This window comes from Rhinolophus sinicus, linkage group LG06 (genome assembly GCF_036562045.2).
Source record: "Rhinolophus sinicus isolate RSC01 linkage group LG06, ASM3656204v1, whole genome shotgun sequence".
In the NCBI taxonomy this organism is placed as follows: Eukaryota; Metazoa; Chordata; class Mammalia; order Chiroptera; family Rhinolophidae; genus Rhinolophus; species Rhinolophus sinicus.
The window spans coordinates 96,152,891-96,169,615 of record NC_133756.1 but is presented as its reverse complement, the minus strand read 5'-3'; the positions used below and the strand labels follow the sequence as shown (position 1 = coordinate 96,169,615).

At 38.9% G+C, this 16,725-nt stretch overlaps 1 protein-coding gene across 1 annotated transcript; it reads right to left on the bottom strand.

Annotated features, from left to right (window-relative positions):
* Positions 1-9,147: 9,147 nt before the first annotated feature.
* On the bottom strand, positions 9,148-16,434 carry MMP1 (matrix metallopeptidase 1). Its single transcript, XM_019719899.2, has 10 exons — positions 16,284-16,434; positions 15,594-15,838; positions 15,352-15,500; positions 14,996-15,121; positions 14,100-14,255; positions 13,844-13,961; positions 11,611-11,744; positions 10,529-10,691; positions 9,900-10,003; positions 9,148-9,703 (listed from the first exon to the last, which is right to left on the bottom strand). The coding sequence occupies exons 1-10, from the start codon at positions 16,386-16,388 to the stop codon at positions 9,600-9,602; spliced, it is 1,404 nt and encodes a 467-aa protein (XP_019575458.2). The 5' UTR covers positions 16,389-16,434; the 3' UTR covers positions 9,148-9,599.
* Positions 16,435-16,725: the final 291 nt, after the last annotated feature.

Sequence of the window (16,725 nt, the reverse complement as noted above, 5' to 3'; positions counted from 1 at the left end):
TGAATTATGTAATTTCAAAGTGATGAGAGACTAAATTATTGAGTGTGCTGGGATGACTTCTGAGCACCACCCAGCACCTCTCCCTTACTTGGATGGGATTTCTAGGAACAGGATGGGATTTCTAGGAACTGGAGGCTCTGGGATCTCCAAGCTCTGTCCTGAGCCAGACAAGTCAACTGTGGCTTACTGCAGCCAAGGGGTTTGCTCTACAGCAGGATGGAGTGAAATGGGCATTAACTTGAAAATCAGAGGGAAGGAGTGGGTGGTGGTGCTGACAACAAGACCTGGAGAAAATCAGCTGGACTTTGAGCAAGTATATAATTTCTGTGGGCCATTGTTTTTTTTATCTATAAAAATGGGGTGGATGCAACCTCATTCACAGGGTTATCACGTATGCCTTCGGCTGGAAACAAGTCTTATTCACTCTAGAATCTTTACGAGACAAAGCTTTTTGCCGAAAAAAATCTGTGGCAATGCTCTCAGACACTTATTTTGCAAGTTCTGAGATGACCCATCTTCCTTTGGGTCATAATTTTATTGGTGTTGGCACATACTGTTGATGCTTTTATGTGGTAATGATACAATGAAAGTTAAAGTTGTATTAAGAGCTTGTGATTATAATTGGTTAATTAAGCACATGTATCATGGGAATGGTGTTGGTGGGTAGGCTTAGCCTACATTAAAACATCACACCTGGAAGAAATTAATGATTTGGGGTAGAAAGAGTCCTATGATTGTCTTTAAATAATTCATTACTTATTAAATTTAACTCGAGTATGTATATGGTCAGGCAAGTATAGAATTGTTCCTTAAAGAAAGGTGAACACACCTTTGTAGGTATACAGCTGTTACTGTATGCTAGGCCCTAAATGTGTGTTGTTTCTAATGTTTAGAACAACACAACAGGGTAGAGATTAGGATCAGAAAAAATAGGTAATAAACTCAAGGTCAGCCAGCTAACAAGTGGTAAGAGATTACTCAGAATCCTAATCATTACAACTTATGTTTATCTAAAACCTCTTTCCCTGAACCTTGGCTCTCCAACTTTTATCTCTCATGTTTTGACACTCAGCTTGTTTGTTTTTCTTATTCTTGAAACCTACCCGTGAACTTGCCTTTAACTTACCTCCTTAGTTTATGTTCTTTACTCCCAACTATCTAATCAGTCTTTTCTTCTGATCTATGCCTACCTGTTTTGTCACCTGCAGCTTTTGGACTGGGCCACACAGATGCTGTCCACATAGGACAGATGTCTATAATCCGTTACATCCTGTAACTAAGACTGAGAAATGTATCTTGGGATAATGAGTTTGCTAGCAATTTTCGACATCCAACAACCTCTGATTCTAAGATTGTGGACATACACACATGATCCTGGGTCAGCTGTGGCATGACACTAATTACAATATTTTGCAACTTCTTCTTTCTTAAGAAACTCTTGATTTTTATTACAGATTTAGTTATTGTGCTAAGTCACAGACTGAGAACTAGTGGGAAGTCCACATCCTTTCCCACGATTTTAATACCAATTTGACTGCTTCAGAATGAGTTAGTTTATTGCTGAATTTTTACCCCCTCATACTAGGTTAGCTAAATATTTTAGGTCACTAGTATTTGCCATGAGAAAGACTATCAGCTGAAGGAGACAAAGTATAAAATTAAGGGTTAGACATGTCTCAGAATTGTGGCTTCAGTGCTTGTTATAAATATCAGAAAGTATGACTATATAATATAAAATAGCCATTATTAATAATAATAGTTGGATACACATTACAATATTATTAACATTACAAAATAATGTTACTACCTTTTGAATTTGGAATAGGGTTCTTTGTTGGGTTGGTTCATTGGTATGGTGGGCTTTTTTATTGGGGGAAATATTGTTAGGGAGGAGAGCAACACTAATGAAGCATTCTGGCCTTAGCAGGATGTGGGAAGGAAAAGGCAGTTGCTGTTTATTCAATATTTTATATGTAGCAGGCTCTGTGCAAGTTGATTTAGCCTTGTCCATGCTTATGACAATCTTAGGAATTAGTATTATTTTCCTTTTATCACACATAGGAAACTGAAATTCAGAAAGGCGAAATCATTTACTTAAGATCACAGAGAGTGGAACCACAAAAAACCCCGAATAGCCAAAGCAATCTTAAGAAAAAAGAACAATACTGGAGGTATCACACTCCCTGACTTTAGCTTGTACTACAAGGCTACAATAATCAAAACAGCATGGTATTGGCAGAAAAACAGATACATAGACCAATGGAATAGAACTGAGAACTCAGAAGTAAAACCACATAAATATGGACAGATAATTTTTGACAAAGAAGCAAAAAACATACAATGGAGAAAAGACAGCCTCTTCAATAAATGGTTCTGGGAGAATTGGCTAGCCACTTGCAAAAGAATCAAACTAGATTGCTATCTGTCACCATGTACCAAAATTAATTCAAAATGGATCAAAGACTTAAGCATAAGACCTGAAACAATAAACTGCATAGAAGAAAACAAAGGTACTAAACTTATGGACCTTGAGTTCAAAGAGCATTTTATGAATTTGACTCCACAGGCAATGGAAGTAAAAGCTAAAATAAACGAATGGGACTATATGAAACTTAAAAGCTTCTACCCAGCAAAAGAAACCATCAACAAAATAAAGAGGCAACCAACTGAATGGGAGAAAATTTTTGCAAATAGTGCCTCCAATAAGGGGCTAATATCCAAAATATACAAGGAACTCATGAAACTCAACAACAAAAAAACAAACAACCCAATTGAAAAATGGGCAGAGGACCTGAAGAGACATTTCTCCAAAGAGGACATACAAATGGCAAATAGACATATGAAAAAATGCTCAACATCAATAATCATCAGAGAAATGCAAATCAAAACCACAATGAGATATCACCTCACCCCAGTCAGAATTGCTACCATCAACAAGACAAATAGTAACAAGTGTTGGAGAGGCTGTGGAGAAAAAGGAAGCCTCATACACTAGTGGTGGGAATGCAGACTGGTGCAGTTGTTATGGAAGGCAGTGTGGAGGTTCCTGAAAAAATTATGAATAGAATTACCACATACCCAGCAATCCCTTTCCTGGGTATCTACCCAAAAAATCTGAAAACATTTATACATAAAGACACATGTGCTCTAATGTTCATTGCAGCTTTGTTTACAGTGGCCAAGACATGGAAACAACCAAAATGTCCTTCGATAGATGAATGGATAAAGAAGTTGTGGTGTATATACACAATGGAATACTATTCAGTGGTAAGAAAAGATGATATACGAACATTTGTGACAACATGGATGGATCTTGAGAGTATAATGCTAAGCGAAATAAGTCAGACAGAAAAAGTAGAGAACCATATGATTTCACTGATATGTGGTATATGAACCAAAAACAACAAAAGAACAAGACAAACAAATGAGAAACAAAAACTCATAGACACAGACAATAGTGTAGTGGTTACCAGAGGGTAAGGGGGTGGGGGGTGGGAGATGAGGGTAAGGGGGATCAAATATATGGTGATGGAAGGAGAACTGACTCTGGGTGGTGAACACACAATGTGATATATAGATGATGTATTACAGAATTGTACACTTGAAACCTATGTAACTTTACTAACCATTGTCACCCCAATATATTTTAATTTTAAAAAAAGAAAGAAACAAAAACTCATAGACACACAACAGTTTAGTGGTTGCCAGAGGGTAAGGGGAGGAGAGGTGGTAGAAGAGGGTAAAGAGGGTCAAATTTATGGTGATGGAAGAAGAACTGAGTCTGGGTGGTGAACACATAATGCGATATGTACATGATGTATTATAGAATTGTACATTTGAAACCTATGTAGCTGTGTTGACCATTGTCACCCCAATAAATTAAAAAAAAAAAGACACATGGGACAAGTCTAGAAAAAAAAAAAAAAAACTATTGCTTCCCCTAATAATAGAGTTTGGGACTAAATTCTCCAAAAAAACTCTAACAAGAAAAGCTAGAGTTTTGGTTAAAACCCAGACAAAATGTACACAAGCAAATATGCTACTTTCCAGTGCATCTGGGCTCATAGAAAATAAGGGAAATTTTCCAACACTCCTCCCAAATCACTCCACAGCAAATTTCTGAGGCTGCATTGATTTGTTCAAGGAAAGAAATCATGTCTGACAGTAGCTGCAATGGGAGCTACCTGTTAGGCAGATTTACAGAAGTTCACCACAATCCACCATTGGTTTCTGCAAGGGCTGGAAGGATAAATTGAATGAGGTTATAATTGGGACAACCCTTCCTGTTGTTTTTAAGTCTTTGATGGTATTGCCCGTCTGTGAAATCCTTCCAGAATGTGGTATTATATTTTCTTGCTTCTCTGTTACTATTTTGGCCAGAGTTTAAGAAGGAATCATTTCAAGGGCTTCCAGTTTGCCCGCCCTACCATATGGTTCTTAATCTACAAATCAGGAAACCAAGAAAAGAGGTTGACCAAGAAAATAGCCACAGAATGGGACTGTGGACCCATTGGACCCACTGTGAGGTGACTTTGAGTCAGAATTTTATTCATTGTTTATCTTCATAAGCTTTCTTTCTAAACTAGAAGACCAAGATACCATTTTGAGACCCGATATCAGTGTCAGTTCAGATCTAGTATCAAACTGTCCTTGAAAAAATTGGATATACTTTTATCCCCAGAGCACAGTTACCTTGGTAAATGGCTATAGGTCCCTTTGTGGGAATAATTTACTGCACACACACACACACACCACATGTGCACGCACACCAAACTAAGTCCTTGTTATGGGCTGAATTATGTCTCCAAAATTTGTACATTGAAGTCCTAACTCCCAGTACTTCAGACTGGGACTGCATTTGAAGATAGGGTCTTTAAAGAGGCAATTAAGTTAAAATGAGGTCGTTAGGGTCACCTTAATGCAATGTAACTGGAATCCTTATAAGAAGAGGAGATTAGAACAGCAACACACACAGAGGGAAGACCATGTGAAGACACAAGGAGAAGATGGCCATCTACAAGCCAAGGAGAGAAAGTTAAGATAAAACCAATCCTGTTGATACTTTGATCTTGGACATCCAATCTCCAGAACTATGGGAAAATAAATTTTGGTTGTTTATGCCACCCAGTCTGTGTTATTCGTTATGGAAACCCTAGCCAACTAATACAGTCCCCTTGAAGAAGGATCTTTCTTATATGTGTGCATGTGTACACCCATCCTTCTTCAAGGGGACCTAGTCTCCTCTTCAAGCAATGGGTTTTGAGTCTATGAATCATTTTAGATTTGACAATCGAATGAGAAATAAGGATTTTTCTATTGCAGTACCTGTTATCATCTTACTGCTTGTCAATTCTCAATTTCTTAAAATATAAGTTTAGCAATATCTTTGTTGGCCATTCATCTACTCACCACTAGAAACACGTGATCTATGGACCATACAGATCAAGGTTCTCAGGTAGTCCTTCAAGCCTCTCTATCCATTAGAGCTGCTTTCCTTCACCTGGCCTCTCCTGATTAAGTGCCATCACCTGCCCTCCACCATTCTGAAGTCCCATCATCCATAATGACACTAGAGAGCCCAATTTCAAGCAACACCTCATACTGTCACCCCCAGTCCACAGAGAATAACCCCCACTGTGTATCTCTGAGACACCAGCATGTCCCTCACTAGTGTGTTTCTTATAGGCTCAGGGAAGGGAGTGACCTCTGGGCCTCCCCAGGGAACAGAGTCTAGTGATGGGTTCTCTAATCTCAAGTAATAAATCCATTCTAAGGTTTTCATCTTCTTGGGGCCTCTTACTCCTTCCTCACTACCATGCCACAGAAGTTCTGGCATCTCTACCTCATATACTATAAGACATCATTGTGCCAAAGATTTGAGAATCCATATTAGCAGAATATCAGACAAATTCCCGGTTTGTCAGCCTGTTGACCCTCACGTCATAAATGAGTGCAACATGTGAAATTCTCCCCTGTCCAGCCTTGTATTCCTCCACTTGTCTAATACCTTTAAGATACATTGCTAAGCATGGTCCTCTGGTTTTTGATGATACTTAAGGGCCAGATCCTAATTCCTTTGGTTTGTAAGTGATTTCCTGCAATAGCTAAGATCTGAACTGTGCTGAGTCCTGACTTTAGCTATTTGCCTGAAAACAATAAAAAGTTGAGGGAAGCAATTTGGGAGGAGGACAAGTATGATCTTGTGAGGTATTGACTCAGATAAAGTCTTTGTTATTCTCTGTGCTAGGGTAGGTTGCATTCCTCCGGCAAGAGGGAGGTAGTACTTCTGCCCATACGGAACTTTCAGGGAAATTTAGATGTTCCACATTTTAGGGTTTATCCACCCATTATTCCAGCTAGAAAGTGTCCAACTTTGCAATTAGAACTGGGAGTGATTTTCAGCAATCTACAACAAGCACAGGATTTCCTTAAATGTCGCCATGCATGTCTGTTGGCGTTCACAATGTGTCTTGAATCGATATATTGCTGCCCTGAGCCTATTACTTTCTTCTATCAAATTCCCAGTGCAGTTAACCAGCTAACACCACAATTCTTATAATTACCATTCCTCTCATACTATTGAAGTGTCGCAGCCACCTGATTACCCAGCACCTCACCATTCACCTTTATCTCTTCACAAAGGTGAGATTCTTAGTAACTGTGATGTTACTACAGACAAAGAATTACCACTGCCCCACTTCCAGAAGAAATGATCTTAATCTGGTATTCCTAAAAAGGAAAGCCTGAGACAAAAGTTTAAGTACCTATTGAGGCATGTGATCCAGAGGGTTGGATTGAGGGCCAGGGAAACCAAGTAAGTAAAGTGGAAGAGACAATATAAAGATTAATTGTCAAGTGAACAGAGATATGAGAAAGATGCTCAGTATGAGACTGGGGACCCACTTGAAATCGTCTTAGAGACATCCTTCTGAATAAAGAAAGGGAGGTGCATTTACTAATCCATTCCTCTCACATTGGTAAAATATTTGCTCCACAAATTATTACTTTTCTCACTTCTAGGTTGCATGTGCATGAGTTCTGAGTGAGTCCCACAGCAGAGCTTGATGCAACATCAACAGAAAAGGCAGAAAAGCCCTAGAGCAGGGAAGCGAGAAGGCTGCTGCACAGGCCCACGGACAACAAGTGTTAGTTTAGAAGTTCATTTACAACCTGCATAGAACTAGTCACCACTGGGTGGCTGGAATAAAAGACAGATGAGGCTTAAGAAGAATCTGAAGAGGTGTCTGATAATCACTATGACTAAGCAATTGTACTCTTAGGTCAACAATCAACAGAAATGTCTACATATGTGTGGCATTATTTATAAAAGCCCCCAAATGATAACAACCTAAAGCCCATTACCAGTGGATGAAGTGCAGAAACATAACGCTGTGCTGAACACAATAAGGCATATCCAAGAGAACAGGTATTTGATTCAATGTAGTTCAAAAATAGGCATATTTAATCTAAGATGTTAGAGCTCAGATTGTTGTTACCTTTGGGAAATAGAGCATGTATAGTGGATGCTGTTAATGCTGCTCCCAGATCCTCATTAGCACAAGCTAATTAGCATTAGCACCTCCCGGCTACTGTGAGGGTTGGCTGCTTACAACTCCCAGTGTCCCCTGTTCCTTTGTCAGACGGGAGCCATCTTGTTTCAGAGCTATGCCCCTCCTTTTGAAACCAGACCTTAACTGATGACTAACTGACACAGAGCTACAAAAGGTTAGGTAGACCCTTTGCCTCAGGGTGAAACTAAGTGTGACTCAGTTTTTGCTCCAGAGCTCCCTGCTCATGAGATCAGAGCAATCTCTTTCTTAGACCACATTTTTTAGCGTTCTTTAGCTTTTTCCCTGTTCTAAAATGTTTCCCCTACTCTCTCCCCCTGGGAGCAACTCCTCTTCCAATGACCACACCACAGAATTCCTGTTTCAGGCTCTGATTCTAGTGAACTAAGCTAATAGATAGCTGAGCATGGATGGCACGACTTGAGGGCGCCTACTTTGGGACTGGTGACGCTCTGTTTCTTGAGCTGGCTGAGAGTTACACGGGGTTTGTAACTTTGTGATATGAACATTTATGATATGTGCATTTTTCTGCATTCATGTTATACTTCATCATAAAGATGTTTATGAGAGAGAGAGAGAGAGACAGAGACAGAGACAGAGACAGAGAGACAGAGAGAGAAAGAGAGAGACAGAGAGAATGGCCAAAAGAGAGGTTACAAACTACTCTCCAAATTCTTAAATTGAAAAATGCCTCCCTCAGAATAATGAGCACCTCAAAATATTCTCAAGAGTCTCTATGTACTTGGAAAGTTTGTAAACACCATGAACACCCTCTGAGCAACTCATAAAATTCATGGGGCTTGAAAGTTACCTGCAAGACTACTACCTATGTTAATATCCTCCCAAATTAGGTACGATGGAATAGTGTTGTTTTCAGAAAAACTAGATTATGCAGCTTTAACAAAATCTAATATCTTAGTGGCATAGCCACATTTTTTATTTTAAAAAAAATCTACCGAAGTTTGGGGTAACTGTTTGGAATGGTGGCCTAACAATTCAATCTTATTCCATCTTGTGGAAACTCTCTCAGGAAGTGCTTCTGCAATCATCACAGCAGAGAAAGGGAGATCACTTGGAGAAATTTGTACCGGCAATCAAATGTTTCCATCCAGAGGTGATATTGGTCACTCCTGGGCACAATCCACTGGCCAGGATTAGTCAGATGCCCCTGCTCACCCATCCCCCACCACAACTATAAGGTGTTGGGCTGTGGGAAAACATAACCTTCCTGTGTGTCCAGAAGAAGAGAGAAGACTGTTCTTAGAAAACTCTACCATGCTGTCACTGCTTTTACCTAAAAACAATTTTGGAATCCTTATATGGAACATCGGAAATAGACTTCTCCCACTTATATATGATGTAAATTCCATGAGAATGGAGAATATTTGAACTTTTTAATTTCCCACATGAATAATTTGTATTTCTTTATTTCCCACATGAATATTTTGCATAGTTGTCTACTTCCCAATTACAAATTGGAAAATTAATCTCTGTAAGTGTGGCTTTATAATCAAGAAACAAAACCTCATAATGTAAATGTATTAGTTTATAAAATAGTAGAGACATGAATGGCTTTATTGTAAACATAAACATTTTATTTTCTGTAACAAAAGTTGTCCCTTGCATACCGGGATAATACTAGTTAGTGGCTGCTCATAGGTTCTTGAACTGTTTTTCCGTTGGTGAAGAATCCTATCTCCTGTCTCTTTCTCTCCTGAGAGACATTTATCATGGCTGCTCTCCAGCATCAATCTCAGAGTCTTATACTTTGGAAAGAGCTTCTCTTTTTGCAAAACTGCCTCATATGAATCAATAAGCCATGAACTTGACCATCCTTAGTTCTTATTTGTGGAACTAAATTATAACAGTACAAAAAAACATTGCATTCTAAATCATAAAAACAATATGCAGAATGAGGTATAAAATGAGATTATACTTAACAGCCCTGTATTTTATTTGCTCTTCAGGAAAATACCTTCCTTGGGCTCTCAAAATATATTTTTCTATTCAATTTTGAAACGGCAGTCAATTTCATCTGCAGTTGAACCAGCTATTAGCTTTCTGGAGAGTCAAAATTCTCTTCGTTTTAGGATCAAATTTGTATTGCCTTGTTTTATGGAAGAAATGGAAAAATCCTAGAAATAAAACAAAAGAGATTTACTACATTATACAAATGATTTCTAGGTTTAACTTGAACTCTTGGAAAACCCAAGTCATTTGGGTGAACAAATATTGTTGGCATTTTCTGTTAAAATAATAATATGAATGCTATTCTATGGCAATGAAATAAAACACACACACACACACACACACACACACACACTCACTTACCATCTTTCTGGAAAACAGCATCAACTTTGTTGCCAATTCCAGGAAAGCCATCTGCTATCAGTTTGGGATAACCTGCATCCATGGATCGTTTGTATTCATCATACCTGGTCAAAAAATAATCAAAAGTGTCTGATCCATTTGTTAAATGTGTAGCCTTATCAAAATCATTACAGAGAATTCCCAGCAAGAATATAATATGAACTTTTAATTCCATAAATCATGTGTAAAATGGGGAGTGGGATGAGGTGAGGTAGGATGTTGGGTAGATTAGATTTATATAGTCCCTCTGAACTCCAACATCTAATTCTAATTCTCCAGTGCCACACAATGTCCTATTAAGGTAAAATGTGACTAAACATAAGTTTCTTTTGGCTGAAGTAGCTCTATGAAGATGAATATCCTCCTTTCTATGTCTTCTTTTCCAAAGTCAGCCCCCATTTGCTCCCTGGATTTCTGGGACAGGTATTGCACAATAACTATTGGTAAAGAGACTTGGATGCTGGATGCCATTCATAGAAAAGGCAGCTAGCCGAGGCAATATGAGACTCACTTGAAAATGGTTCAATCTAGAACTTCCTCTCTATCTAGAGAGAACTGGTGCCCTAACATTTTCTGCAATGAGTCTTTACCTCCAGTATTTGTTACCAACAAAGAAGTATGTTTTTCCAGTATCTTCCTCAAAAACAGCAGCATCGATATTTTTCACACTTCTAGGGAAGCCAAAGGATCTGTAGATGTCCCTGGGGTATCCAGGCAGCACATCGTACCCCCGAACAGCCCAGTACTTATGACCTGCAATCAAGAAAAAGAGGTGAAAATCTTTGCCCAGGGCACCAGCAAACAGATTTCCAGGGAAATTCTTAGTCTTACATGCTAGAGCAGTGTCTTGGCTACACATTAGAATTATCTCAAGAGATTTTTAAAAATACTGATACTAGTATCCTATCCCAGACCAATTAAATCAGTATTTTTTTAAGGTTTCCTAGATGATTCTAATCTGCAGCAGAATCAGATTAGAGAATGACTGGTTTATGAGGTTGGGGGCTTCTTTCCAAATGTCCAAATGACTCAAAAGTTCATGATGCCACCTAGTGATAGTCAATTCATGGTAATTCAGGACTTCTCATAGTGTAATGTACGTACAAATTACTTGGGAACTTTGTTAAAATTCGAAGTCTGGACTGGGACCTGACAACAGGGATGGACCTTAAGGGCATTATGCTAACTGTAATTCTGTACATCTAGCAAACTCCCCAGATGATGTCAACATGACTGGCCCATGCTAACCAGTGTGGGACGGGGGCTCCCCCTTTCTGAGGAGAGTCATTTATATTAAAATAGCTCTAGGAAGTCACACAATTCAAAGTTTCTGTTCCAGCCCTCTACAGTACTGGTCCAAGTCTCTCCGTTTTTTTTCTCAGCACCCCCAACGATGTGGAGAGGGCTTAAAACACATAAATAGTTTTTACAGAAAACGCTTTCATAAGTCCAGATTCATAAACAAACCAGAAAATTTATATCTCCAGTTATACGCTTTTAATTTTAAATAACTCAGAAATACATTATGCAATTCTTAATTAAGGTGATGGACTCACATTGATTTGGTGATACTTAGATTTTTTTCAATTCCATGGAGAGAGCTAGTATTCTCTTATATCTCAGCCAATGAAAAAATAATTCATAGAAACTGAAAAATAAGTGGAAGCAATACCTTTGAATAACCGGACTTCATCTCTATCAGCAAACTCATAAGCAGCTTCAAGTCCATTTGCCACAATTGGCCAGAAAACAGCAATCAAATCGAGCTCAGTTTCAGGGTAAAAAGAATTTACACGCATGTAGAACCTGGTTTGGAAAACAAGAAAAAAAGGTTTTGATCTAATCTATAGCAAGCTCTGGCTGACATCCATCTCCTTCTTGTTGCTGATACTAGTGGTGTGCTGGTAAATATTTAACATCTGGCTCTCCAAGGTGGGGGTGGGGAGGAGTGCCTGGCTTGTAGCATTTGTTTATTTCCATGGTGAAAATACTCCCACCAGAGCAGATTTTAAGAGATCTGCAGTGGTGACCATTGTGTAGGATTTCTACCATACAAATAGCATTAGGCATAAACAACCTCAAGAACATAAATAAATAGTCAAATGTAAAATAATTACATTTGATTATTTTTATTATCTTTGGTTTAAATGCAATTTTTAAGTTGATATAATTTAACTCTTAATAATGGTAGTGTTTAACAACCAGCTGGCAAAATTCTCAAAATTTAAAAATTGGCTTTGGTGAGCCATTGGGATCCCCCCTGCAGCATAGCACTGGCTGGAACACAATGCAAATTTCCTACCTACATTAGTGTACACATCCATCACATAGGCCCTTTAACTACATCATGCTTTACCTCACAAAAACCCTACAAGGGAATATTACTCTCATTTTACAGATGAGAAATTAAGGTCAAGGAGGCAAAGGGAGGTGTCTAAGGCCATGTAGCTGATAAGAGGCAAAGGTGAACTGTAAACTCAGATCTGGCAGCTAGCCCTTTTGTCTTGCTTTGGTTGGTGGTTAACAAAGTTGATTCTATAGCCCATACGGACTGGGGAAATGGCAAAGCATAGACTGTCGTGTGGGCTGACAGAAGGGTTTCTAGATTCCAGGCCAAGGGGAAGACTATGACCTTGGCAGTCAGAAATCTGTCTTCTAGATCTAGTCATGCCTCTGCTTGATTGTGAGATCTTGGACAAGTCAGTTATTATTACTGTTTCTAGCATTCCATGTCTTAGTGACTTGGTGACATTTAAACGATCTCAGTGTCCTTTCAGTTCCTGCAAATTCTAGACTTTGTGCTGTTCTTCAGAGTAGTCCCTCAAATACTTGCTTGGATAGGTGTGCAGTGCTCTACTGAAAGCTTTTCGTAAACACAATGTATTTCCTTAGCACTCCCCAGCATTGAGCCACACCCCAGGTGCTTTACAGCCAGGCTTATCTTATCCACTCAAAAACAATTAAGAAGAGGACGGAAAGCATTAGCAGCCAATACCCTGCATTTTGGCCTAGATATGGCCACAAAGTATTCAAACAGCATTAACACCACACTAAAAAGAGTAGCAGAGGAGAAGTGAACCTTTCTGAGCACCCCTACTTTCTATGTGCTGTGGACTGCATCATTCAGAAAAAGACTGTATTATTATTGTGCTTGGTCTGTTAGCAATCTGTATGGTACACAAGACCAGCCTTTTCCTCGAGTGTGAGGGGACCCACCCCAGCCTTTCTGAGGCCACGTGCTGCAGAGGGAGACTTAGGGTCCTCCTCTGAGGTGGAAAGCGCATTGTGATTGCTCACATCCACCCAAGAGAGGGGCCTCATGAATTCATGGGGATCCTCCCACAATGGCTCCCACCCTTCTCTAGGCCTCTGGGGGCAACAGCGTCCTATCATGATCACACGCTTTGGGAGGATTGTCTTTTCTAGGACAGAAGGGGTGATACTTAAAAGGTATCAGCTTGATGATGCTATGAAAAGGACTGATTTCTCTTAATAAAGTACTAACATACTGATCAACATAAAGAATGCCATAAAGGAAAAGAGCCCTGAAGGAGGGGTCAGAAGACCAATTACTGCCCTGTCACCAAAGAACTCTGTGCCCTGAAAAGGTCTCTTTTCTTCTCTGCCTTACTTTACCTATCTGCAAAATGGGATTATATTTACTGGTTTTCTGTTTCAATGGTATTTTTTCTGAAAATCAAATGGCACAATAGATGTGGGAAAACAAAGTTGTTATAAATTTATTATGTTTTGAAAAATGCAAGCAAGTGCTATCACATAATTATGTATGTATAAAAAAATAAGATAAATAACATGTGATGCACACTAGGGGCCCATAGGGAACCATAGTAGTGAGTGTTGTTATTATTACAAACACAAAACTAGAAGGAGAATTGATGTCTTACCTGTCTTTGAAGAACATCACTTCTCCCCGAAGCGTAGTTATAGCATCAAAGGTTAGCTTACTGTCACATACTCGTGGGGTTTGTGGGCCTATTGGCTGGATGGGATTTTTGGAAGGTCCTAAAGAGAAAACACATCTTGAGTTAGTGCTGCTTGGTATTGGAAACCTACATAAACAATGAAAGACAGCTTCTTAAAAGACATAGCGAATGGCTGTTGTAACAGCCCCTTGTCTATGATGTTTTTCTTTATACTCACCATATATGGCCTGGATACCATCGATGTCATCCTGAAAGAGCTGAACATCACCACTGAAGATGTAGGTAGGGTACATCAAAGACCCAATATAAGAAGAATGAGAGAGTCCCAAGGAGTGGCCCAATTCATGAGCAGCAACATGATACAAGTTGTAATCTAAAAGGGCCAATAAACCCATTTGTAATTACTTGAAATGTTTTCAGTTATGAGATATTTAATTAAGAAGTAATGTACAATTCTACAAGGACTAATGCTCATATTTATTTCATAGTTTTTAAAAATATATAAAAAACTTTTTTTTCCTAAGGTGAGAAGGATGTATTTATTAATAGTGAAGAGACAGGTTAAAGCCTAAACTCTATGATTACACTGATGCAATTAAAAGGCAAACTCAGTAGACTGAGAGTCTAGCACAGATTTGTCAATCTTGTCAGTGATTAGATGATGCATATTATTTCACAAAGAAGCAATGGAGGTCTGTTAACACACATTTTTTTTCCTGTTTATAAAATGGCTATATGCTTAATGCTAGAAATTTTGGAAAACACATATAGCCTCTCCTCCCTTAAATTACACGTAATCTTACTACCACTAGTAAATCTTGGTGTGCCTGTCTTTCTAGTAAAAAAAATTGTATGTAGATGCCCACAAGTAAAACATTAGGATTTTCAACATTTTCTTAATAGAAATTTTAAAGTGGACTATTTGTAGCCAATAAGATGTTGTTACTAACAGAAATACCCTTTTCTTACACTTTTCTAAATGTATTATGAATTTTCTAAGAGGTATTAAAAAGTACGCTTCCATTGATGCATTCTTTTAGTGAAACTAGTCGGTTATTACAATGAACCGTGAAGGGGTGGGGGAATTGAGAAAGGCAAGGCTAGTTGACTTACCTGTGAAATCGTTGGTCCACCTTTCTTCTTCATCAAAATGAACATCCCCTCCAATACCTGGGCCTGGTTGAAAAGCATGAGCAAGGTTTCCTCCAGGTCCATAGAAGGGAGAATTGTCACCATGATCTGCAAGAAACAGAATTCAACAAATGTCCCTCTTGCTTCTTATTTAGTTTAACAGAAGAGGACAAGCATTTGCTTTGCTAAGAGGCCAACAGACTTCCATCAAATATGACATAGTTTCCCCCTTATGCCTATAAAATCAATATTTCTCTGAAACAAGGAATTCTAGGTGAAGAGATTTAGTGGCCAGATAAAGTTAAAATGAGAATACTTTTGATACATAAAGAGCTTACCTCTCCAGACAAAGGATATCATTATGTCTGCTTGACCCTTAAAAACCTTGGTGAAGGTCAGGGGTGAGACATTACTCCAGAGTTGAAAGGCTCTCTCAATGGTATGGTCCACAACTGCTCTCGGCAAATCTGGTGTGTAATTTTCAATCCTTAAAATGAAATAATATAGAGACACATAGGACCTCATTTCTTATGGCTCTGATGGGAAATAGCATTCTCACTCTAGTGCTCAGTCTGGTTACCTGTAGGTCAGGTTTGTGTGCTCCCAACGAGGGTTCCCCTCAGTGAGGACAAACTCAGCTACGTCAGGCACCCCACATCTGGCCTGTTTCATCACATTCAGCGTTTCAGCATTTGGCTTCCCAGTAACTTTCAACCCAAAGAATTTCTGCATTTGCTTCAGTTTTTCAACCATGGCAATATTCTCTCTCGTCTTTTTCGTTTTTTTCTCATCACTGTTCAGGTTGTAGTAGTTTTCCAGGTATTTCTGGTGAAAGATACAATTACTGAAACAAAATGGGAAATCTTTCCTATTTTTCTAAGGTTGACAGTAGGAGGTTTTAGCGGAAACAGAGAGCTACTTTTAAAGATTGTGCTTAGATTTCATGGTCCTTATTATCTTTATTACTGGTGAAAAGTGCAATTTCAGAGAAGAAATCTGCTTACTATTAAGCACTATGAAGTCAGAGTTACAATTTGTAGCGCTAAATTTGCATATCATTCCTTTAGTTCCCTCTCACCTCCAACTAGAAAAGGAGAGTCTGTGCATGGCTAGATACATTCTGGGGGAAAGTTAGCTTTCTAACAAAAATTTCTCTTTGTAAAAAATCCACCCTTACATAAATTTCATTACACTACTACTGCTCCATTATACTGTGGGGAAAATGCAAATAAAAACTTTTGCATTTCTGGCATTGAAATTCAGCATTTACCTTGACCATCTCCACATCCTGCCCTTGTATTTCTGAAGTCGCTGCTGGGAAGCCCTGAGACCCCGTGCCCCAGAGCAGCAGCAGCAGCAGAGGAAGGCTGGGCATGCTGACCTCTCTCTTCTTAGCTGAAGAAATTTGAAGGCTCCCCACCTGCCTGTTGCTCCAATATCTCATCTAGGGAACTCCCTCTTTATATACAGAGAGTCTTTGCACTTCCAGAAAGCCGGAAGTGGTCTGACTCACGTTTCATAACATCCTCTAGATTAGCAGTGAATAGCCTGAGCAATCATCAGCAATGATGACTCCATACAGATTATTTGGGTTTTCTTGGTGTAGCAATCTTATGATTAATATCAAACAGGACGTGTATGAAGGAGACACGCTGTACCATGTAAACAGCTCTTTTCTGCAATTCTTCCCTATTTGAGAAAGGCCTTGTTAT

What these genes read in the sequence shown, in the direction of transcription:
- MMP1 (XM_019719899.2), bottom strand. Translation starts at nt 16,388, where the DNA reads ATGCCCAGCCTTCCTCTGCTGCTGCTGCTGCTCTGGGGCACGGGGTCT. An exon ending in GTGGACCAACGATTTCACAG is followed by an intron (nt 14,256 to 14,995) that starts GTAAGTCAACTA and finishes TGGCCCTTTTAG; the next exon opens with ATTACAACTTGTATCATGTT. An exon ending in GTGATGTTCTTCAAAGACAG is followed by an intron (nt 11,745 to 13,843) that starts GTAAGACATCAA and finishes TTTCCAAACCAG; the next exon opens with GTTCTACATGCGTGTAAATT.